A 26220-nucleotide genomic window follows, 5' to 3' on the forward strand; every position below is an offset into this window, starting at 1 on the left:
TCTCAAATTGCGCTCTAGCGCATTTCCACTGCCGCGCCCGTTCCGCCTGGCGTGGTAAGGGTCTTTTGCGTGTCAGAGGCACGCTATCCTGTGGGTGAGACAAGTCACCAGTCAAAGGGATTCTGGAGGCCTGAGCGTCTTGTTGGACTTTGCACCTGGAGGTGGAGGGGGGGGGAATCAGGGGCCGTCACTTGTTGTGCGAAATGCGCGTCACCGGAGTGGGTCCGGAGCGCTTGGGATAAGGTATGAGAAATGGTGGCCGACATAGAGCCCATAGCCGAGGCAATAGCCTCCGCTACCGCTTTCTGGAGCAAGGATGCGGTATCAGGGACCGGATCCATAGGAGAGGAGGATGCGGTAGGCACCCCAGCAGGGAGAATAATCGGGGTAACCGGAGGTGTGTCCCCAGGAGAAGGGGGGTTGACAGCCGGAGAGGACATAATAGAAGGTCCTAATTCCCACTAACTAGAGGGTGCAGCAAAAAACCTTTAAGCTAGCCGGAGCCGGGACTTCAGGGCACAGCAGGTCGCAGGCGACTGAAGAAAATGGCAGCCGAAGTCACGCGAGAGGACGGGGCAGCGGGAGGCGCGCGCGATCGAAATCTCGCGATACTTCCGGCGCAACTTCCGGAGCCGCCGCGAGACCACAAGATGGGGCAGGGAGACGGCCGCAATGGATAGCGATACCGAAGGACTAAAGGTAACGAAAACAGGGAGTCCCCCTGGCGAAACAGCGCACAGGGGGACACAGACCAGTGAGGGAAGTAAAATAGTGTCCCTGTGGAAAAAATCTTTACATATACAACAATGAAATACAACACAGATACATCAGATACTCATCTTCCTGTGAGCAGCAAGAAAGAGGAGGACTGTGGGTCGGAGCTGACTCTTATACCGGCTAGTCCGGGGGAGTGGCTGGTTGCCTAGGTTACAGGCACACCTTTTTTCTCTTCCTGTGTGTTTTTGCTGCTATATTTTAGTAAAGAAAGAGAAAAGCAATACGAAGACTCCGTGTCTGTTCTAAAATTGTAGATTCACACTGAAGGCATCAAAACTATGAATTAACACATGTGGAATTATATACATAACAAAAAAGTGTGAAACAACTGAAAATATGTAATATTCTAGGTTCTTCAAAGTAGCCACCTTTTGCTTTGATTACTGCTTTGCACACTCTTGGCATTCTCTTCATGAGCTTCAAGAGGTAGTCACCTGAAATGGTCTTCCAACAGTCTTGAAGGAGTTCCCAGAGATGCTTAGCACTTGTTAGACCCTTTTGCCTTCACTCTGCGGTCCAGCTCACTCCAAACCATCTCGATTGGGTTCCGGTGACTGTGGAGGCCAGGTCATCTGGCGCAGCACCCCATTACTCTCCTTCATGGTCAAATAGCCCTTACACAGCCTGGAGGTGTGTTTGGGGTCATTGTCCTGTTGAAAAATAAATGATGGTCCAATTAAACGCAAACCGGATAGAATAGCATGCCGCTGCAAGATGCTGTGGTAGCCATGCTGGTTCAGTATGCCTTCAATTTTGAATACATGCCCAACAGTGTCACCAGCAAAGCACCCCCACACCATCACACCTCCTCCTCCATGCTTCACGGTGGGAACCAGGCATGTAGAGTCCATCCGTTCACCTTTTCTGCGTCGCACAAAGACACGGTGGTTGGAACCAAAGATCTCAAATTTGGACTCATCAGACCAAAGCACAGATTTCCACTGGTCTAATGTCCATTCCTTGTGTTCTTTAGACCAAACAAGTCTCTTCTGCTTGTTGCCTGTCCTTAGCAGTGGTTTCCTAGCAGATATTCTACCATGAGGGCCTGATTCACACAGTCTCCCCTTAACAGTTGTTCTAGAGATGTGTCTGCTGCTAGAACTCTGTGTGGCATTGACCTGGTCTCTAATCTGAGCTGCTGTTAACCTGCGATTTCTGAGGTGACTCTTGGTCTTCCTTTCCTGGGGCGGTCCGCATGTGAGCCAGTTTCTTTGTAGCGCTTGATGGTTTTTGTGACTGCACTTGGGGACACTTTCAAAGTTTTCCCAATTTTTCGGACTGAATGACCTTCATTTCTTAAAGTAATGATGGCCACTCGTTTTTCTTTACTTAGCTGCTTTTTTCTTGCCATAATACAAATTCTAACAGTCTATTCAGTAGGACTATCAGCTGTGTATCCACCTGACTTCTCCACAACGCAACTGATGGTCCCATCCCATTTATAAGGCAAGAAATCCCACTTATTAAACCTGACAGGGCACACCTGTGAAGTGAAAACCATTTTAGGTGACTACCTCTTGAAGCTTAACAAGAGAATGCAAGAGTGTGCAAAGCAGTAATCAAAGCAAAAGGTGGCTACTTTGAAGAACCTAGAATATGACATATTTTCAGTTGTTTCACACTTTTTTGTTATGTATATAATTCCACATGTGTTAATTCATAGTTTTGATTCCTTCAGTGTGAATCTACAATTTTCATAGTCATGAAAATAAAGAAAACTCTTTGAATGAGAAGGTGTGTCCAAACTTTTGGTCTGTACTGTGCCTGCTGCACCCAAAAAAACGGATTGAGGGGTGCAATATACCTGCTTCCACAAAATACTGATTAAAGGCTTTGATATACCTGCTTCCACAAAATACTGATTGAGGGGGTGTGATATACCTGCTTCCACCAAATATTGATTAAAGGGAATCTGTCACCTATTTTGACCATATAAAACTGTTAAAATAGCAATGTGCAATAAAGTACCTTCTTACCTACATGTGTCTTCTTTCTTTTATTCCACTTTTCATTCTTATAAAAAAGCGATTTTTGTGATATGCAAATGAGTTTCCAAGGTGCCCAGAGGGGCGTTATTACTCTGCTCTAGTGCCCAGTAACGCCCCTCTGCAATGCCCAGCCTGCCTCTCTTCTAAGCCCAGCCCGCCTCCTCATAAATAAATGTCCTCCCACATACTTTCCAAACGGCGCCGCCCCCTCCCCACCACGTCATTTAATTTATTCATGCAACATCATGCTTCCTCCTCTTTTGGACTACGGCGCCACCCCTCCCGATTACGTCATTAAATGTATTCATACCACTGGCCCTCCCTTCCTCCTCTCTTGGGCTACTGCGCCGCCCCCTCCCGATTATGTCAGTAAATATATTCATATCACCGGCCCTCCCTTTCTCCTCTCTTGGTCCACTGCGCCACCCCCCTCTTGATTACGTCAGTAAATGTATTCTTAGCACCGGACCGGCCCTCCCCTTCCTCCTCTCTTGTCCTCCGGAATTCCCGCGCAGGCGCAGTATGGGTGAGTGCCTGCACGATTCTCCTGTGGCAGAGGGCAACAGCCTCAATATTGTCACTGGGCATGCGCCGAGCCCAGTGACAAGAGAGGAGGAAGGGGAGGGCCAGTCCGGTGCTAAGAATACATTTACTTACGTAATCGGGCGGGGGGCGGCGCAGTGGACCAAGAGAGGAAGAAGGGAGGGCCGGTGATATGAATATATTTACTGACGTAATCGGGAGGGGGCGGCGCAGTAGATCAAGAGAGGAGGAAGGGAGGGCCGGTGGTATGAATACATTTAATGACGTAATCGGGAGGGGGCGGCGCAGTAGTCCAAAAGAGGAGGAAGCACAATGCAGAGGGGCGTTACTGGGCACCTTGGAAACTCATTTGCATATCACAAAAATCGCTTTTTTATAAGAATGAAAAGTGGAATAAAAGAAAGAAGACACATGTAGGTAAGAAGGTATTTTATTGCACATTGCTATTTTAACAGTTTTATATGGTCAAAATAGGTGACAGATTCCCTTTAAGGGGTTCTATATACCTGCTTCCACAAAATACAGATTGAATGGTGTGATATACCTGCTTCAACAAAATACTGATTAAAGGGTTTTTATATACCTGTTTCCACAAAATGCTGATTGAGGAGTGCGATATACCGGCTTCCACAAAATACTGATTAATGGGTTTGATATACCTGCTTCCACAAAACACAGATTAAGTGGTCCGATATACCTGCTTCCACAAAATACTGATTAAGGAGATTGATATACCTGCTTCCACAAAATACAGATTGAATGGTGTGATATACCTGCTTCAACAAAATACTGATTAAAGGGTTTTTATATACCTGTTTCCACAAAATGCTGATTGAGGAGTGCGATATACCTGCTTCCACAAAATACTGATTAAAGGGTTTTTATATACCGGCTTACACAAAACACAGATTAAGTGGTCTGATATACCTGCTTCCAAAAAATACTGATTAAGGGGTTTTTATACACCTGCTTCCACAAAATACTGATTGACGGGTGCAATATACCTGCTTCCACAAAATACTGATTAAGGGTTTTTTATACACCTTCCACAAAATACTGATTGAGGCCTGCGATATAACTGTTTCCACAAATACTGCTTTTCTTTAGGGACTTTGGCGCAGGGTCATTTTTAAAATGACAGGCAGAGGAAGAGGCAGGCCATTCTGCAGGGGTGGTAGGGGTTGGGCAGGTGCACCAGGCCGGAACCTAAGTGGGAAGTTGGAGAAGGTGTGTGCGATTACGTCAAAGGACGAACCAGAGTTGGTTGAGTGGCTGCCTCAGCCTTCCGCTTCTGCACCCTCCTCATCCTCTGTATCTGCATCCTCCTCACTCTCTGCTGTGTGCACCCCCAAAGACACCACCACCACCACCATAGCCCTTCCACTCGAATCAGAGGAATTATTTTCCCATCCATTCCCAGACCTTACCGATGCGCAGCCATTCTTGGCATCGGATGAGGAAGAGGAGGTAGCAACGGCCACCACCCAGTGGTCTGATGACAGTACCCAGGTCAGGCCAAGGAGGGTGGTCCCCGCTGTTACTGCCTACTCCAGGATCTCTAATGTCAGCGGTGGTGAAGGTGACAATGATGACGTGTCGATGGACGTCAAGTGGGTGCCCACAAGAGAGGAAGAGGAGGGGAGTTCAGAGGGACATTCGGAGCAGCAGATAGGGAGGAGAAGGAAGAGAAGCAGGCAGAACTCACAGTGCAAAGGAGGCAAAAAGAAGACTGAAAATGTATCTGGAGCGAGCCATCCACCATGCACGGTCATATCTTGCGCTCCCAGGACGCCGCCACACTCCGCAGTGTGGACATTTTTTTTTTACGTGTCAGCTGCTGACAATAGTGTTGCCCTCTGCAGCCTGTGCTGTCAATGCATAAGTCGCGGTAAGCCCAACACTCACCTAGGGAAAACCGCCTTAAGAAGACACCTGGCCTCCCATCACCGAGCCCATTGGGAGCAACGCCGTCAGAACCCACAAAGCCACATTCCCGGCGCTCCACATCCTGCCTCTTCTCCTTCTTCTCTCTCCTCCCATTTGTCCTACACCTTCCACTGTGCTGTCGTCGCGTTCATCTGGCAAAAAGCAGGCTTCCGTGGCCCAAAAGCGTAAAAAGTTGATGATGCCGAATAACCCTCTTGCCCAACGGCTGACCGCTAGCTTTTCGGAACTGATAGCCCGCCAACTACTGCCATAGAAACTAGTGGACTCGGGGGACTTTTGAAAATTTGTGTCCATTAGCATACCGCAATGGAAGGTCCCCCAGAAGGGCATCCCAGAGCTATATGGCCACATTCAGCAGCAAGTGAATATATCTCTGGCACACAGTGCCAAGATACATCTGACCACATGGTCTAGCAAACACATGCAAGGAAGGTACATACTGTAACTTTTACTGCCCACTAGGTGAACCTTCTGATGGCCGTCAAGCATATAACCCGTGGCACCCATGTGGATTTGGTGTTACCGCCACAGATTGCATGCAGGCCTGCCTCTTCTTCTCCTCCTTCTAATCCATCCTTCGTCTCCTCCTTGGCTGACTCCTCCTTTTCCACTGCTAGCGCCTCTTCCGCTGCACCCTCCAAGCTCCCTAGAACCTATTCGATTTGCCAGGTGAGATGTTGCCATGCTATGCTGCGACTGTTGTGCCTGGAAGCCAAGAGCCACACCGGTCCTGCACTGATTTCAACTCTGCGGTCAGAGGCCGATAAGTGGCTAACCCGCTCAATTTTAGAGCTGGTAAAATGGTGTGCGACAACAGTACCAATCTGCTGAGCGCACTGAAACAGGGCAAAATGACACACGTGCTGTGCATGGCACACGTCCTGAACTTAGTCGTGCAGCAATTCGTTGCCAAATACCCCGGGGTCCAGGACGTCTTGAGGATAGCCAGGAAAATATCTGGCCAATTTAGAAGATCTTATACGGCCATGGCTCAACTTGCTGACGTTCAGCAGCGACAACACCTGCCTGTCCGATGTTTGATTTGTAACAGCCCGACATGCTGGAACTCCACCTTGTATATGCTTGATAGGCTGCTCCAGCAGCAACGTGCCGTTAACGAATACATTTACGAACTCTGCAGCAGGACAGGTTCTGGTGAGCTTGGTTTATTTTCACCGCGCCAGTGGCTTCTCATGCGAGACACATGCAGACTTCTGTGGCCATTTGATGAGATCACAAAATTGGTCAATTGCAGGCAGGGCATCATCAGTGACATCGTACCTTACACCTTCATTCTGGAGCGTGCATTGCGTCGTGTCATTGATCAAGCTGTCGAGGAGCAGGAGCTGGAAGATGAGGAAGTTGCAATGCTAAATGAATTCCCAGGGGGAGCTACACCATCTGAGACAAGTCAGCAAGAGTCTAAAGATTAGTCAGAGAAGGATGGTGGCTGGGGGGCTCCTGGAGGATGAGCAGGAGGCAGGGTTCTCCACCGCTTCCAATTTACTGCAAATGGGGGCATTCATGCTCCAGTGTTTGAAGAGTGACCCCATATAAAAAGCATAAAGGGCAAGGACCAGTACTGGATGGCAACGTACTTAGACCCCTGGTACAAAGACAAAATGACGGACATGTTAACACTTACCAGCATCACAGAGGGTTGTCAGAATGCAGCATTTTCATGCCTTGCTGGGAGAGATGCTGCATTCTGATGTTAGGGGCGCTGGCAGAGAAATGTATACCCACAGCGAAACAGGTGTGGGTACCAATCCTACCGCGCCTGCAAGAAGAGGGCGGTTTGAAGATGTGTTGGTCAGTTCGGATATGAGATAATTCTTGCAGCCAACCCAATGACAGGCGCCCACTGGATCCAGCCTCAGGGAACTCCTAGACAGACAGGTGTCCGACTACATTGGCTTAATGGCCGATGTGGACGCTCTGAGAAGCGAGGAACCCCTGGACTACTGGATGTACAGGCTTGACCTGTGGCCAGAGCTGGCGCAATTTTCCATGGAAATTTTGGCTTGCCCCTCGTCGAGTGTCCTGTCCGAAAGTAAGTTCAGCGCAGCAGGGGGGATCGTGACCGATATGCGCACTCGCCTAGCGCACGATAGTGTGGACTAACTCACATTTCAAAAAATAAATGAGGCATGGATCTCGGAGGAATTCAACACCTGTGACGACAACGTGTAATTGAATTTCCTCATGCCAGCACACACATATCCGCCATCATCCACAACAAAGAATGGTCCTTTTCTTATGTATATGCAGCGGCATAAAAGGCCTTTTCTGTCAGGTAAATGTCAAATTTTTGGTGCCTGTACTGGCCTACAGTTAAATTGTTATCCACTGACCGTCTAATATACCTCCAGCCACATAATCACTTGTTCTTTTCTGTCAGGTGAATGCCAAATTTTTGGGGACTATACTGGCCTACAGTAAAAGTGTTATTCACTGACCGTCTAATATACCTCTAGCCACAAAATCACTTGTTCTTTTCTGTCAGGTGAATGCCACATTTTTGGGGCCTGTACTGGCCCACTGTAAAATTGTTATTCAGTGACTGTCTAATGTACCTGCAGCCACATAATCACTTGTTCTTTTCTCTCAGATGAATGCCCAATTTTTAGGGCCTGTACTCCACTGGCCTACAGTAAAATTGTTATCCAGTGACTGCCTAATGTACCTCCAGCCACATAATCACTTGTTCTTTTCTGTCTGGTGAATGCCTAATTTTTGGGGCCTGTACTGGCCTACAGTAAAATTGTTATCCAGTGACCGCCTAATGTACCTCCAGCCACATAATCACTTGTTTTTTTCTGACCGGTGAAAGCCTAATTTTTGGGGCCTGTACTCCACTGGCCTACAGTAAAATTGTTATTCAGTGACCACCTAATGTACCTCCAGCCACATAATCACTTGTTCTTTTCTGTCCGGTGAAAGCCTAATTTTTGGTGCCTGTACTCCACTGGCCTACAGTAAAATTGTTATTCAGTGACCACCTAATGTACCTCCAGCCACATAATCACTTGTTCTTTTCTGTCCGGTGAAAGCCTAATTTTTGGGGCCTGTACTCCACTGGCCTACAGTAAAATTGTTATTCAGTGACCGCCTAATGTACCTCCAGCCACATAATCATTTGTTCTCTTATGTCACGTAAATGCCTAATTTTTGGGGCCTATACTGGCCTACAGTAAAATTGTTATCCAGTGGCCGTCTAATATATCTCAAGTCACATAATCACTTGTTCTTTTCTCTTAATTGAATGCCCAATTTTTGGTGCCTGTACTCCACTGGCCTACAGTAAAATTGTTATTCAGTGATTGCCTAATGTACCTCAAGCCACATAATCACTTGTTCTTTTCTGTCAGGTGAATGCCTAATTTTTGGGGCCTGTACTGGCCAACAGTAAAATTGTTATCCAGTGACCGTCTAATATACCGCCAGTCACATAATCACTTATTCTTTTCTCTTAAGCGAATGCCCAATTTTTGGGGGCTGTACTCCACTGGCCTACAGTAAAATTGTTATTCAGTGACGGCCTAATGTACCTTGAGCCACATAATCACTTGTTCTTTTCTGTCCAGTAAATGCTAAATTTTTGGGGCCTGTACTGGCCTACAGTAAAATTGTTATCCAGTGACCGCCTAATGTACCTCTAGCCACATAATCACTTGTTTTTTTCTGTCAGGTGAATGCCAAATTTTTGGTGCCTGTACTCCACTCGTCTACAGTAAAATTGTTATTCCGTGACCGCCTAATGTACCTCCAGCCACATAATCACTTTTTTTTTTGTCAGGTTAATGCTTAATTTTTGGGGCCAATACTGACCTACAGTAAAATTGTTATCCACTGACCGTCTGATATACATCCAGCCACATAATCATTAGTTATTTTCTGTCAGGTGAATACCTAATTTTTGGGGCCTGTACTCCACTGGTCTACAGTAAAATTGTTATTCATTGACCGCCTAAAGTACCTCCAGCCACATATTCACTTGTTCTTTTCTGTCCGGTGAATGCTTAATTTTTGTGGCCTGTACTCCACTGGCCTACAGTAAAATTGTTTTTCAGTGACCGCCTAATGTACCTCCAGCTACATAATCACTTGCTCTTTTCTGTCAGGTGAATTCCTAATTTTTCAGGCCTGTACTGGCCTACAGTTAAATTGTTATTCAGTGACTGTCTAATATACCTCCAACCACATATTCACTTTTCTCTCCGGTGAATTTTTAATTCTTGGGCCCTGTTCTCCACTGGCCTACAATAAAATTGTTATTCAGTGACCGCCTAATGTACCTCCAGTCACATAATCACGTGTTCTTTTCTGTCAGGTGAATGCTTAATTTTTCGTGCCTGTACTCCACTGGCCTACAGTAAAATTGTCATCCAGTGACCGCCTAATGTACCTCTAGCCACATAATCACTCATTCTTTTCTGTCAGATGAATGCCTAATTTTTGGTGCCTGTACTCCACTCGTCTACAGTAAAATTGTTTTTCCGTGACCGCCTAATGTACCTCCAGCCACATAATCAATTTTTTTTTTTTTTGGTCAGGTTAATGCTTAATTTTTGGGGCCTGTACTGACCTACAGCAAAATTGTTATCCACTGACCATCTGATATACCTCTAGCAACATAATCACTTTTTCTTTTCTGTCAGGTAAATGCCCCAATTTTGGGGCTTGTACTGGCCTACAGTAAAATTGTTATCCAGTGGCCGCCTAAAGTAACTCCAGCCACATAATCACTTGTTCTTTTCGGTCAGGTATATGCCTAATTTTTGGGGCCTGTAACCCACTGGCCTACAGTAAAATTGTTATACAGTGACAGCCTAATGTACCTCCAGCCACATAATTACTTGTTCTTTTCTGTCAGGTGAATGCCTAATTTTTCGGGGCTGTACTGGCCTACAGTAAAATTGTTATCCAGTGGCTGCCTAATGTACCTCCAACCACATATTCACTTGTTCTTTTCTGTCCGGTGAATGCCTAAATTTTGGGGCCTGTACTCCACTGGCCAACAGTAATATTGTTATTCAGTGACCGCCTAATGTACCTCCAGCCACATAATCACTTGATCTTTTCTGTCAGATGAATGCCTAATTTTTGGGGCCTGTAACCCACTCGACTACAGTAAAATTGTTATTCTGTGACCGCCTAATGTACCTCCAGCCACATAATCACTATTTTTTTGTCAGGTTAATGCTTAATTTTTGGGGCCTGTACTGACCTACAGTAAAATTGTTATCCACTGACCATCTGATATACCTCTAGCCACATAATCACTTGCTCTTTTCTGTCTGGTGAATGCCTTATTTTTCGGGCCTATACTGGCCTACAGTTAAATTGTTATCCAGTGACTGTCTAATATACCTCCAGCCACATATTCACTTGTTCTCTTCTGTTCTGTGAATTTCTATTTTTTGGGGCCTGTTCTTCACTAGCCTCCAGTAAAATTGTTATTCAGTGACCGCTTAATGTACCTCCAGCCACATAATCACTTGCTCTTGTCTGTCAGGTGAATGCCTAATTTTTCGGGGCTGTACTGGCCTACAGTTAAATTGTTATTCAGTGACCATGTAACATACCTCCAGCCACTTAATCACTTGTCCTTTTCTGCCAGGTGAATGCCTAATTCTTGGGGCCTGTTCTCCACTAGCCTACAGTAAAATTGCTGTTCAGTGACCGCCTAATGTACCTCCAGCTACATAATCACTTGCTCTTTTCTGTCAGGTAAATGCCTAATTTTTCGGGCCTATACTGGCCTACAGTAAAATTGTTATTCAGTGAATGTCTAATATTCCTCCAGCCACATAATCACTTGTTCTTTTCTGTCAGGTGAATGCCTAATTTTTGGGGCCTGTACTCCACTGGCCTACAGTGAAATTGTTATTCAGTGACCGCCTAATGTACCTTCAGCCACATATTCACTTGTTCTTTTCTGTCCGGTGAATGCCTAATTTTTGTGGCCTGTACTTTACTGGTCTACAGTAAAATTGTTTTTTAGTGACCGCCTAATGTACCTCCAGCCACATAATCACTTGCTCTTTTCTGTCAGGTGAATGTCTAACTTTTAGGGCCTCTACTGGCCTACAGTTAAGTTGTTATCCAGTGACTGTCTAATATACCTCCAGCCACATATTCACTTGTTCTTTTCTGTCAGGTGAATGCCAAATTTTTCGTGCCTGTACTACACTGGCCTACAGTAAAATTGTTATCCAGCGACCACTTAATGTACTTTACCCCCAGCAACATAATTGCCTGTACTCCCGTTTCCTAAAATACAAATTTTCTAGGCTCCAGCAGGGCACATTTTTGAGAGTTTCCCTTTAATATGCATAAAAATAACTCCTATTTAAAATAAAATAAAATTTGGAAATGTTTGCCATTGATCCTCCTCTGGTATGTCACTGTCCATGTTGTGGAACTATTTGTGCACTCCTAGTAAGTACTTGGTGGCTGCACATATGAACTGAAGATTTTTCAGGTTCGCCTGCCATTAAAATGATTGGGATCCGCCGTAAATGTGCGGTGAATGTGCGGTTCTCGAATATTTGATCATCCCGGCCGATGTTTGTCCCTCACTAGTGATGGATGAACATCTGCTTGGACGGTTCGCGAACGCGATCGCGCGAAAATCAAATGTTCGCGAACCGCAAGTATGCGGCGGATCCCAATCATTTTAATGGTAGGCGAACCTGAAAAACCTTCAGCTCATATTTGCAGAAAATAAATTATTACTAGAAGTGCACAAATAGTCCCACAACATGGATAGTGACATACTAGATGTATTATTCGAATTCGCGATCTCCATTTATAATTTTTTTCAATGCAAAATATTGGCAATATAATTTTCGCGTACGCGCATACGCAAATGCACTATACAGTATCCAAATGCACTATAAAGAAAGTTTATTGGTATATAACAACCCGCTTCAATCAGTTTTTTTAAGGGGCGACTGGTATAGCACACCAGTAGAAATTATTTGTTCCAATAACGCTTGTCCCTCTATATACCTGCAGTATCGCAGCAGAACCACACACAACTGCCGCACAATACAAATGCACTATAATATACTTTCTAACATAGAAAGTATATTATAACATTGTACAAGGAAGGCAACCCATTAGAATATACATAAAGATAACTTTTTATAATGTTACTATGAGGGTCCATTCACACGTCCGTAAGTGTTTTGCTGATCCACAAAACACTGACACCGGCAATGTGCATTCCGTAATTTGTGGACCGAACATCCCGGGCACTATAATATAAAATGCCTAATCTTGTCTGCAATTGCGGACAAGAATAGGACATGTTCTATTTTTTTGCGGAAACGGAAGCACGGATGTGGAAGTGTGGATCCGCAAATGTGGATGCGGACAGCACATTCCGGCCAAATTGCGGAATGGATGCGGACCCATTTTGCAGAGGTGTGAATGGAAAAGATATCCCTCAAAATGAAAATAAATGAAATTATTAAAGTTAATCAAAAAGCATAGATGTGGTAGGCAATAACAAGTGCTCGGCGGCATGAAATCAGAAACCATATGTCCTACCACAATCCGGGGGGTTCCAGTGCACATCCATAAATCCCGGAGGGAAAGCAAAAAACATCTATCCCTGGGCTAGATGATGATGTGGTATTGAAGGACAGGGTGGGCAAAGAACTGTCCCTGATATTGCCCTACAGGGGGGTGCTATTCTGGCGCTGATAGCCTAACCACAGACCACCCACCCTGATAAGAGCGACCCCGTCTGGACCCTTACCCTATATAAAAATGGCCCTAGTAAGCCCCTAGCCCCTAGGCCCCTGACTTCCAGGTGATCACTATATAGATCTATGTATTTTTGACTCATTATAAAAGTATATTATAAGTATATCACACCCCTCTATATCACATCTATCGATAGCACACCTATACCAGTCCTTAACAGGACTTTTGTGTCCCTATTAGCTAGGGTTTGGTGTTCCTAATAGCCTGTCCCTGCTCCACACATCAACCTCTCTCTACACTGGCAAAACACTGAATGTAAAATGGCGGCCAGATCAGGTTTATTTATATGGTAGGGGATATGTCCATGTGCTGAAACGTCTCAATTGTCTGTCCTGTACCACCTGATGGATGTGTCATGGGTCAAAGTTCTTCACAATGTAAAAGAATATGGCGGGTGCGAATATCTCTATATGTTTGCATGTTCGTCGAATCGCGAACACGCAAAGTTTACCGCGAAATGACCGTCGGGCGAACGGTAAGGCCATCTCTATCCATCACTACTAACCAATATTCAGTTTGTGAAGAATGCAGCCGATAGACTGTGAGGAGACTTAGTTTATGGGCCTCATAGCATGTACCAAGCCTTAGGCTTCCATCTTTTACATCTGTCATTGCTGCTGGTGATTTGGAGATCTGCACCTCGCTGTAGGAACTGCATAAATTGGAGAAATTTGTGCACCCCCAGTTGGAACTGCATTGCTATTTTGAGGACAGTGCGATTTTGATAAAACATGGTTCAGCACAGTCAAAGAATTGCTGGAACCTGCCTTTGTAATACTGTCCTCTGTGCCTCCTACTGCCAAGTAAAGAATACCATAAGGTACTTGTTCAACTACATCTAAGCCTCCTGCCTATCAATTCACACACTACAAATGGCACCTTTAACCAACCAGGAGACTCTACACAGGGTGTTCCCCCGGGGAACTACTGCTCCCATCATCTCAATTGCAGTTCCCTTGTCACTGTACCTAAGCACTAAGATTGATGGAAGATTGATGGAAAGAAGTACGTCCACCATGTCTGCCGCCTGCATCCTATCCACTATAACTCCTATCCTTACCATACTTCCCATTTACTGTCTGAGGTGGTTATTTCCTGCATTTTGAAAAAGACCATGAAGCAGGGACCTGCCGGGGACTTTGAAATGTTGTAACTGGAACAGCAGGGGAGTTGAGCATCATTTGCTTTATTATTTTTTACCATGTGGAGCCTAAAAAATGTCCAGACGATCCCTTTAATATCCAACAGTGGGATTAAAAAAAGTTATTTTGTTTTTAGTTTCAGAATCTCTAAAATGTTTAAATTAAAGTCAGAAAGTGACACTTTTATTCTGGACACTGTATTTTTCAGTGATGCAATTTAATGGGCATCTGTCAGCAGATTTGTACCTATGACACTTGCTGACCTGTTGGATGTGCTATTGGCAGCTAAAGGCATCTGTGTTGTCCCATGTTCATATGTGCCAGCCCCGCAATGCTGAGAAAAATGTTGTTTTAACATATGCAAATGAGCCTCTAGGAGCAATGGGGGCGTTACTGTTACACCTAGAGGTTCCTCTCTTTCTGTAACTGATGCACCCTCTGCAATTTGATTGCCAAGGCCAGGCAGCATAAATAAGATCACACCTGACACTGTCAATCAAAGTGGAAAGGGAGCGACAGGTGCAGAGAGTGCTGAGCTTCAAGTTGTAATGGCAACGCCCCCATTCCTCCTAGAGGCTAATTTGCATATATTAAAGCATAATTTTCATCAGCAATGCAGGCATATATGAACATGGGACCAACACAGATGCCTTCAGCTGCCAAGCGCACATGTAAAAGGTCAACCACTTTGTGTTAACGTATTATTTACCTGTTCTATCGAGCTCTTTAAAGGAGAAAACCCAGACAACATCTTCACCTCAATAAGCACCATGTTCGATTTTTGACGAGATCCGATATATCTAGAAGAGCAAATTTGGAACAAGGAGGATTCCCTGATTATGAAATCTGTTTATGTTAGTACATCAGTATGATTCTGTCAGGTCTCTTTAGGTTAAGTCAACATCTACATTATGTGCCTGTTGTGGAATGTCCATTGTGGAATCCGTGCCGAAATTCCAAAGTACATTAGCGTTCAATCAATGGTGTTTAGTATTCACAGTGGATCCTGAACATGTTGCATATTTTGTAATAATTTTTAATGATCTTCAACATAAATTGTTAAAACTTGTAGCTTAAAGGGGTTTTTCTGAGATTTTAATTCTGATGACATATGATCAGGATAGGTCGTCAGTATCTGTTCGGTAGTGGTCTGACACCTAGGACTGCCACTGATCAGCTGTTTGAGAAGGCATCAGAGATTCTGTGAGCGCCAATGACTTCTCGCAATTTACCAAGCACAGCACCGTACATTTTGTAACGGCTGAGCGTGATATCGAGCTCAACCTCGTTCACTTCTATGGGGCTCAGCTGCACATAGGTCACGTAGAGTGGCCACACGGCTTACCCCTAAAAGCCGGACAATCTAACCACTCCCCAGACTCTGCTTAGCCATGCCCCGATGCTGTTAGACTACTGCTGACAAAGATAAAGTTTCTGCCTGCAGCTCATGCTAAGACAGCACAATGCTACTGCTACTGAAAAGGAGGACATCCTTACGTCCGTCCAGGCACTGGGCCAGACAGAGGACAGGAAGGCAGAAAACTTGACTGGCCTAAAACCGGACGTCAGGCCACGGGACCAATGAAAGTGATGTCACTGGCCTACAAGAATCTGACAGAAGGCCGCAGCACTACTGCGAGTGCTACTGCCTTCTCAAACAGCTGATTGGGGGGGGGGGTCTCAGGTGTCAGACCCTCACAGGTCAGATACTGGTCATCAGTATTAAAATCTAGGAAAATCCTTTTAATCTGTATCATGTACAGATTTTGTTGCAAATGTTGTCATGTACATGATCAGGATTTAAATGATGTGACCTTGTAATGATGATTTGTAGCTTCAATTTAGATCTCTGCCACAGACTGGCATGCAGTTTAGCTCAAATGAAGTAGTTCTGTTTTCATACACGTTCACACAGTGTGCAATCTGAAATTCAGCATAAACCATTCCTGCCTTCCAAATAAGAGGACTGTTTTTTGTAGTCTAACTTGTTTATTGGTCAACAGGTCGTACTCTCTGCATGATGAGTGAGAGATTATACAAGTGTGGTAAAACTACAAGAATACAAATAGCATGTATAAGTATAAAGCATAGCATAGCATATATTATAACATTTACAGTCATTAGTGAAGACACATGGTAAAATGGCTGCCTGTACATAAGATTGCATTGCTATCTAACAGTAAGAACAACTCCCTGAGTAACAATTACAACTAGCTGAACAGCTCTGCATAACATCATGTCCCTGAAACAAAGGTAGATCTCTCACCAGATATGCTTTTACAAGGATGGTGGAGTTTGAGAAGGAGACATGCATAGCACAGCTCTGCTGATGTGTCATGGAGACTGGAGACTTCTCTTTCCCAGGATGATTTGCACTCCCACAATGCAGTGCACCACGCACAATGCAGTAGTCTTTGTAACAGGAAAAACAAAGTGCAATACAACTTAACACGGCTAGATAGTGCTAAAAACACACTAAACACTTCAGAAATACCAAGACTGAGGCAGATGTGATCTGTAATGATTCTCTAACTCAGCTGGGCAGAACACTCCCTGTCTGGCGTCAACAGATGCCACTACTCGATCCTTCATTCTTAGCAACCCATTTTAGTCAATGATGGGATTAAGCTTCATCAAATTGCTGTTCTTGGAGACTGTTTGACCTTTGCTGAGGTAGTCTATTTCCTTAGCATGACATTCACGTTGTATCTTGCGAATTATTATGTTCTTGGACCTTTCTAGATTAGTAGTGGTAAAGGGGTGTTTGCAGTGATGCCAACCTTTGCAGGGCTTCTGGCTCACAGGTAATGTCGACTTATAGTAATGAGCTATATGAACTAGACAGGCTACAGCACAAACGAGCAGCATCCAGGTGGAGAACCTGTCGAAACTTTTGAGTTGGTGGTCCGAAGTCACTGTACGTAGAACAGATACTTCAGGTCGGATTTCTTCAACTGCATCTGGGTCTACCAATTCGAATGTGTCAGATCCGATGCTGCAAGATGTTGAACAGTACAGGAATGCAGGACCCGTAAACCATGTTGTGTCCTTAAAGTGGCTTGCTGCGACAGATCTAGTCACGTGGTCCGCAGGATTATTCTGTGTAGGCACATAGTGCCACTGTTTAGGACAAGTGGATCTCCTGATCGATAGCACCCGATTGCTGACATAGAATTAAAAACATCTGGTTTAGTTGCAAATATATCCTAGGACTACCTTGCTGTCCGTGTAAATCTCAACTTCCTTGATTTCCAGGTTTATTCTTGTTGTTATGAGTTCAGCCAACTCCACTGCAAGCACAGCAGCGCACAGCTCCAGTCTGGGAATCGTGTGTCCGCGGAGTGGCACCAGTTTGGTCCGGCTCTTGACAAACCCTATATGGCATTGTTCTTTGACATTAATGGTCTTTAGGTATGCTACGTCAGCAATTGCCTTGACTGAAGCATCACAGAAGATATATAGTCTTTGCATCTTGACTTTAGTAGATGGCACAGAAGCATATGGTCGTGCCACATGAAGGCTGGTCAAAGCTTCAAGAAACTTCCTCCAACCTGTCCACAGGTCCTTTTTCTCCATGGGAAGCGGATCATCCATTCCCAATTAGACATCTCTGTGGTGATTAGTCTCTTAACATCATTTTGCCTTGGATGGTAACAGGCGCTACAAATCCCAGAGGCTCATATAAGCTGTTTATGGTGGACAGGACTCCTCTACGTGTGAAGTTTTTTTGTCCTTGCTGATTTGGAAGGTGAATGTGTCTGCCATTAAATCCCAGAGCAAACCAAGGCTCTGCTGCATGGGAAGGGAGTTGGTGCTAAGATCCAAGTCCTTTAGATCACTTGAATGGTCTTGGGGTGAGAAGGCCTACATTAACTCAAAGCTGTTGGAGGCTATTTTGTGCAACCTCAAATTAGATAGCGCGAACATTTCTTGAGCCCTTTTCAAGAGTCTGATTGTGGTCTTGTTCGTGGGCGTGGATTTCAAGCAGTCGTCCACATAGAAATTTTTATGCCCACAAAATATCTGACATCTGACCCATACTTTGCTTCACCCTATCAGGCTAAATGTCTGAGACCGTAGATAGTGACTGCATAGAAAGGACTGTTTCCGAAGATGTGCACTCTCATTCGGTACTCTACAATGTCTTCATTGGGGTCGTTATTGCGGTACCAGAAGAACCTCAAGTAGTTTGTGTGTTCTTCCTTGATGAGAAAGCAGTGGAACATCTGTTGTATGTCGGCCATAAATGCTACGGAATCTCTGCAGAAGCGGAGAAGTACCTTTAGAAGTCTGTTGTTGAGGTCTGGACCAGACAGTAAGACATCATTTAGCGAGACGCATTCACACCTGGTGCTCGAGTCGAATACTTCACGTATCAGCCCTGTTTTTTTAGGATGATACAATTGAATATGGGTAAGTACCAACTTGCCTCGGAGTCTTGGAGCGTGGGTGCCATTTCTGCATGGTTATTCTGCTGTATTCTTTCCATGAAGGTAAAGAAATGTTCTTTCATCTCTAGTGTCCTCTGAAGTTTGTGCTTGAGGGAGATGAATCGACTGTAGACAAGTTCTTTGTTGTAAGGTAAGCACTGTCTATTGTAAAGGTGCGATCAAACTTTTTCCCTTTCTTTTACTATTCCTTGATCCATGATATCCAAGAAAAGCCTGTCTTTTATGGACATTTCAACCCTGTTGTCTTCTCTTGTCCTGTGGAAAACTAGGCACCCTAAGTGATCTTGCTCACCATCGCAGGAGTGGTCTTCACAGGAGGTATCTGCGAACGGACAAGGCACAGGAGCATTGTGTATCAGGAAACTGTTGTGACATGGCTAGAATAGGTAAGGACATCCATTTTTTTAAGTGTGCTGTGAGCATACTGTTGACTGAGGTCAGTTGGGGGGTTTCTCCTAGACAGACGTCTCCTATAATGACCCATCCTAAGTCAAGTCTCTGAGCGTATGGAGCATTTTGGGGACTGTTAATCTGTCCTCTAGGCTTATGAACTCATAGTATGTCTCTTCCAAGGAGTATGACTATCCAGGCTTTTGGGTCCAGTTCCGGTATCAGGTGAACTATACGCCTCAGGTGAGGGTGGTATGCGTTACCTCTGGTGTAAGTATCTCTGACCAGTTGTCAGGAATGTGATTGCACTCCAGTATGGTTGGCAGGGACAAGCAGGTCTGACCATCCACAAACTCTACCTTGTACAGAGTTGCTTTCCTCCCTGCCATCTCAACGGTACCTGCTTATGTCCTTAAGGAGTAGGGAGAACTGGGCCCTATGATGTTGAAGGTGTTGAAGCGGGTGGATTTAGCTAAAGACCTGTTGCTTTGATCATCTAAGATTGCATATACATTAATCGCCTTATCTCGGTGGCCGACCGGATAAACTCTGACATGGAAGATTTTTGAGCAGGACTTCCCTCCTGCTAGTCCTTTACAGATCTCTGTACAGGGAGAAGTGACTATTTGGGTATCTATATCAGTGTCTATCTGCTTTCTGTCATGCTCCTCTGCTCGGGATGATACCTGAGAGGGTGGTCCAGGGTGTAAAGCCGTGTTGTGTTCTGTGCTACCACATTCTGTGCATGTCACACTGACCTTACAGTTCCTGGCAAAGTGTGATGTTGTTTTCTTTGAGGAATTCTTTGTGGTCCTCTAAAGACTTCTCCCTGAAGGCTCTGCATTTTAGTAGAGAATGTGGTTTCTTGTGCAGGGGGCATTGTTTGGGAAGATCTTTGTGTATGTTCTCTTCTTGAGAAGATGTAAACTACCTGTAAGGAGAACACCACGAAGGGGGGGAATGGTACATTATTAACTTGTTTATAATGGGAACCATGTGTGATCCACTTCTTTTGTACATTATAAGGGAGTTTTTGGGCAATCTGATTGACACCTCTGGAGGTGTCCAGGAATGCTAGCCCCGGCAAATCTCCTTCTGCCTGAGCAACCTGTACCTCTATCAACAAGTCATTGAGTTCCCTGAGCTTCTGGTAGCCCTACCTACTGTTCTGGGAAAATCATCAATTCTCTTATATAAAGCATTTTCTATAGCTTCCATTGACCCCTAACACTTATCAAGTCTTTCCCACACCATCTTTAGGCTTTTGTCCGGATAGTTTATGTTATTGTCTCTGATTCTTTTGGCATGTTCAGCAGACTCACTTCCGAGCCACTTTGCCAAGAGATCTAACTCCTCACTACAGGAAAAATATAAGTCCCCTATGGTGTTTTGGAAGGAGGCTCACCATGCCATGTAGTTCTTGGGACGATCGGTGAACATTATAAGTACTTTGGTAACCAGCTCTCATTTAGAAAAGAACTTAGTGAAGTCTATGGCAGCCTGGTTAGCGCCAATACTACCCGGTGTTCCGTTGTTATGCTGCATGTGTGGTGTATCACCATACCTTTTAGGGGTTTCTGGCTTAGGAAAATCTGTATAATACCGATCTGAAGCGAAGGTTGTCTCTTTAAGTTGAAGCAAAGGTTGTAGCTTTTGTTCTGTAGGCGGTAGTTGTGGTCAGCATCGGTTTATCGCATACTGTCCTGCTTGAGGTACTACGGTTCAAGGTAGGATCTTTGGCACTCTGTATAAGCTGGCTTATATACTGGATGATAGTCGTCATCTGTCTTGGGATGCTGATGGATGTATTCTGAGACATGCTGTGTTGGATCTTGTTCATCTAGGTCTGGCCCAAGTACTTGGCTGTGTTTCTCAGATTTTGGGAACTCCAAGGCTTCTAGGAACTCTGCTCTGGCGACGGCGGCTGTCGCTTCTTTCTCTGTGGCAAGTTTTTCCAGTGACGCTTGCAGGCATGCTGTCTCTTCTTTTAGTGACACTGGCAGGCTTGCTCTTTCTACTTCCAGTGATGCGTGCTCTCTCTTTTTCTTTTGACGCACTCTCTTTATTTAGTTGCATCTCTTGTGCAGCAAAGGAAGACCTTACTTTTGCTGCCTCAGCTTCTGCACGGGCGAGAGCAGTGATTTCTTTTATTGAGGACTTGCCGAGATATTTTAGCGATATGCCCCCATTGTCTATGATGGGACAACCCCTTTAAGTTCTCTCCCCCCAACTTGGTACTGCCCACATTATGTTGCACATTCCTGTACAGCACTTAAAAATCTGGCTGCTGACTGTGAGTATAGCAGGAGCCCCTCTCCGCTACACTAGTGATTGGGAGGTGCAGTATCATTCTCCATCAACCCCCACCACCAGCTGCTGAGTGCAAGCCACAGTCTCATCTACAATGTAAACAATTAGGTGTCAAGTCCCCCTCTATTGGCCCACATATATACTGTATTTTTGGGACAATAAGACGCACCTGACTACAAGACACTCTCCAGGTTTAGACAATAAACATAGCTCTATATACACATAGCACTGCTAAACACACCTAACAAACACAGTCCTGCTACATATACATCTTTCTCTCAGACACATACAGTACACACATGGTTATCTTTATTAAAAGATCTCTACACTTACACACTGTGGGGGAGATTTATCAATCTGGTGTCAAATAAAACTGGCATAGTTGCCAATAGCAAACAATCAGATTCCACCTTTCATTTTTCAGAGCTTCTTTTGAAAATGAAGGGTGGAATATGATTGGCTGCTATGGGAAACTAAGACAGTTTTCTTTTACTCCAGTTTGATAAATCTTCCCCAGTATTCTCTTCCTGCTTCTGGCCCCTTAGACTCATGACATGAAAGGTCCTTCAGTTTCCAGTGATCAGAGTTTTCATCTCCTTTCAGTGTACCGTAGAACCTTTCAGCAAGGAGATAGCTGTGTTCCTCTCCAAGATTGCGCACCCTCCTGTCTGCAGTTATTATACAATTCGGTGTCAGCCAGGGATAGAGAGTAGTGTGCAGACACACATCTCTCATTGATCCAGCAGAGCACTATTTGCTCTGCTGGAACATTAAGGAAGCAGCCAGGGAGTAAATGCCTTAAGGATCATTCATACGACTGTATTTATGTGACCCATTCATTTCAATGTAACTGCAAAAGATGCGGACAGCACACTGTGTTCTGTCCACATTCATACTTCTGTTTCATGGCCCAGCAAAAAATATAGAGCATGTCCTATTGTTGTCCACAATTGCGGACAAGATCAGGCATTTCTACTATAGGGCTGGCCATGTGCGTTCCACAAAATGTGCAAATTACATGGCCGGTATCTGTGTTATGGGGATCTGCAATTTGCTGACCACAAAACACTACAGCCGTCTGAAAAAGCCCTTAGTGTGTCATGTGTCATGATAGGGGGTCATTACATAAACATTGTGTTGTATTTTTGATGTTATATATTCAGACTCACACTACAAAAATGTTGATTTGAAGCTTTGTGGGGAGGCCTCTAGTGCACTGAATTGGTCTTACATCCAGACGGATCCTGAAGGTACCATCATTTCTCTGGAGAGGGACATTATATCTCAGCAGTGCCTAGGGAATAATGAGCTTAATTAGAGACTATATAAATAGAAAGAAACAGAAACACAATGACCAAACAGATGGGAAAGCTGTAAATAGTTTTCTAGACTTACAAAACTAAATTTCACTCATTGTAAGAAAGTGAAATATTATAAAACCTTCTGAAATAATAAATATCAATGTTCAATTTCATTGCTTTCATAATCTCTGATAAAGAGGTTGTCCCATCTGATAGGCGCAGTCCTACCTCTGGGAATCACCCCTATCTCCAAATAGGGCCTGGTCTCACTGTGCCAGGAGCACAATGCACCTCTCTCCTTTGCCTTCTATGGGACTTCCAAAACATTTTTCGGAAGTCCTATAAAAATTAATGGAGAGATCAGTGCAGGAAGTGCTATCTCTAATGACACGGAAAGTCACAAACTGGAAACAGAATTCTCAGAGAGTGGATTTGTTACTTGTGTGCTGGATGCAAATGAAAGGGCCATCTGGTGAATAGCTGGACTCCTTGCTTGGCTCTCAAGTTATCAGTGTCTGTTCCTTTGCTTTAGGCCTCATGCACACGACCGTTCCGTTTCTTGAGGTCCGCAAACCACGGATCCGCAAAAAACGGAAGCAGCCCGTGTGCCTTCCGCAATTTGCGGAACGGAACGGGCGACCCATTGTAGAAATGCCTATTTTTGAAAGCATAGGACATGCTATATTTTTTTTTGCGAGGCCTTGGAACGGAGCAACGGATGCGGACATCACACGGAGTGCTGTCCGCATCTTTTGCGGCCCCATTAAAGTGTATGGGTCCGCACCCGAGCCGCAAAAACTGCGGCTCGGATACGGACCCGAAAAACGGTTGTGTGCATGAGGCCTTATTTGCATAATTTTATTGCACTTTGACTCACTGAATTATACAGCGTCAACACTGTTTGTGCACTAAATGTTGGTTCTTTTACACAAGCCTATGAGATGCACATCAGAATCTCATAGTTGTTATGAGTAACAGGGGGTCCCCCTGTTACTTTATGTTCTTTGAATTGCTAATTACCTTTGGGCAGTATCTATGCAAATGCTTTGCATCTGAATCCAGGTCAGGTTATTGCTTAGTTTTGCTTGCTTGAATAAGGTGGAGTTGTTAATTGTTCAGCCTTTATATATTCAGACCTCACTCCATTCTGATTGTCAGGTATAGTGCTCGCTCAGTGCATTCCCTTCCAGATACACATATTTTGTACTTTGTCCTGTATTCTAGAAGTTCCATGATTGTATCTTGTTCTGGTCTGGTGCATTCGCTATTCTGGGATCTGTAGTTCTTCGGTCTTTCTTGATGTGTTTGGGATTTGTTTGTTGCTTTGCTGTTGCAGTGTTTCTGGCTGAGTTCAGATAGAATCAGTTCAGTATTGCTCCATATCTTACTGTTTTTTTGTCTTCTAACTACCTGTATGCTATAAATCTTCTGTGACCCTCAGCATTTGGTTTTTGTCACCCACCCATGATTTAGCTTTAGTGTCTTGTTTTCTGCCAGTATTGATATGTGCTTTATATATATTGTGCAATGCAGTTTTAGGGCAGTCCTGGGGCTATTGTTAGGACTTGAGAAAGGCAACTGCTATAGGTGAAGTCTAGCTCTGCCGTCTTGCACACAACCAGCATAGCTGCAATAGGCATGCATAGAGACTGACCTCTTGTCCACACTGAAGAGCCTGTTTGATTCAATGAGTCAGGTAACAGTGATGGAACAGAACAAAGGCTGATAATTTGGGAAGAAAACTATTAGTAAAAATAACTATACAAATATTTACCAGATGGTCAGTACAAATGGATCTAAAGAGAAAAAAATAAATAAAATTGGAATGCCTCTTTAAGATGCCATCCTACCAGACTGTTAATCTTTTCCTCAATAAAGACTACAAAAGATTAGCTGATTCTCCTATGCCATGGAACTTCAGATTTCTATACAGACCCTTGACATGTCTCCAAGACATTAATTTACCTAGACATAGACTCCAAACCAGTAAGGAGTACTGCACCTGTAGATATGAGCTCTGAAGACTGCAGAATTGTTACTGAAGCTCTGGACCTTATACTGGAACTCGGTATGGGATAAGATAATGTAATGTTACTTGTTATATACAGATGTAGCATGTATTATCCTGACTACTACACTATGCCATTAATATAGCACACCTACACTATCTTCTAGGCATGCAGCTAATGTATTTAGCATCAGGATGGCCATGCTAAGCATAAAGCAGAGCTATGTAAAACGTAAAGTGGTGCGAACAACTAACTCTAGTAGAATGTGCATTTCAGATGGATAATTCATTAACAGGTAAATTGGCATCTGACCGACCTGCACATAGACACAATTATTCCCACTCGATGTCACTGTGTACTCTCCAGGGATGTCTGGTAGTGATGTTCTCTGAAGGAGAAGTCGATTTTCGTTGTTCACCCGGAACTGTTCCTGAAACCCTTTGGTTGAAGTCACTGTCACAGTCGCATCTCCCTTGTCATTGAATGTTGCCTCTGCATATAAAGCCAAGGCCTGAAGAGCCACAATAGTGTCCTTTGGAGGGTTGCAAACATCTGGTGTTAATTAAAATGCTAAAAAATAATGTATACTAGAATATCCAAAGGGTAACGTCACAGAAATATCAGCAAAGGAGAGGTTTAGAGGAGTTGTGCATATGCATCCACCCTTACTTTGGCTTGAATTTGTTTACAAATTGGATTCAGTATTGTGACATGTTAACAATATCCTAAAAAGATTGTAATTTATATCGCAGCCACAAGGTGGTAGCACAGTAACACATATAGAATAAATATCTGGTGATATTGCATTTTTTTAAGTTGGTCATTTTGAATTTGATATGTTGATTCGAGAGGAAAGGTGAGGTAGGACATATTTGTATGTCTATACAGTACATAAAAAAAGTTTTAGATATATATATATGAATATATGTTTTAGAGTACCAACATTTATCCCATTAAGAGAACATTTACATATGTAGGGAGCCCTGCATTGCATTAAAAAAATGAACATTTCCTGGAATAGATTCTTAAATGGGTTTTCCGAGATATTTTTATTGATGAACTATTCTCAGGATAGGTCATCAATATCAGATTGGTGATTCGTCCTGATGAGCGAATAGACTTCGGATAAAACATCCGAAGTCAATTCACGCAAAACTTCATTCTAATACTGCACAGAGCAGGAGCTCTATACAGTATTAGAATGTATTGGCTCTGATGAGCCGAAGTTATTGCTTTGCGAAGTCTTGCGAGACTTCCAACAATAACTTCCTAAATTAATGTGTACTGTAAAAAAACATTTCCCGAACTCTGGTTCGCTTCCAAGTGGTACCTTGGAACCGAACCCGAGTTTGGGAAATGTTTTTTTTACAGTACAAATTAATTTAGGAAGTTATTACGCAAAGTCTCGCAAGACTTCGCAAAGCAATAACTTCGACTCATTGGTGGCAATACATTCTAATACTGTATGGAGCTCCTGCTCTGTACAGTATTAGAATGAAGTTTTATGCGAATCGCCTTCAGATGTTTCATCCGAAGTCGATTCGCTCATCCCTAGTCCTGACCCCCCTCTGGTCTGATATGGA

General features: G+C 44.0%; 1 protein-coding gene across 1 annotated transcript in view; it reads right to left on the bottom strand.

Annotated features, from left to right (window-relative positions):
* Window positions 1-26220, bottom strand: part of LOC122941089 (alpha-2-macroglobulin-like protein 1) — a 179359-nt gene that overhangs the window by 13063 nt on the left and 140076 nt on the right. Inside the window, 3 exon segments of the mRNA XM_044298085.1 lie at window positions 14886-14976; window positions 22497-22621; window positions 24954-25169. Coding sequence (XP_044154020.1) covers window positions 14886-14976; window positions 22497-22621; window positions 24954-25169 — 432 coding nt within the window.

Source organism: Bufo gargarizans, chromosome 6 (assembly GCF_014858855.1).
Source record: "Bufo gargarizans isolate SCDJY-AF-19 chromosome 6, ASM1485885v1, whole genome shotgun sequence".
Taxonomy (NCBI): Eukaryota; Metazoa; Chordata; class Amphibia; order Anura; family Bufonidae; genus Bufo; species Bufo gargarizans.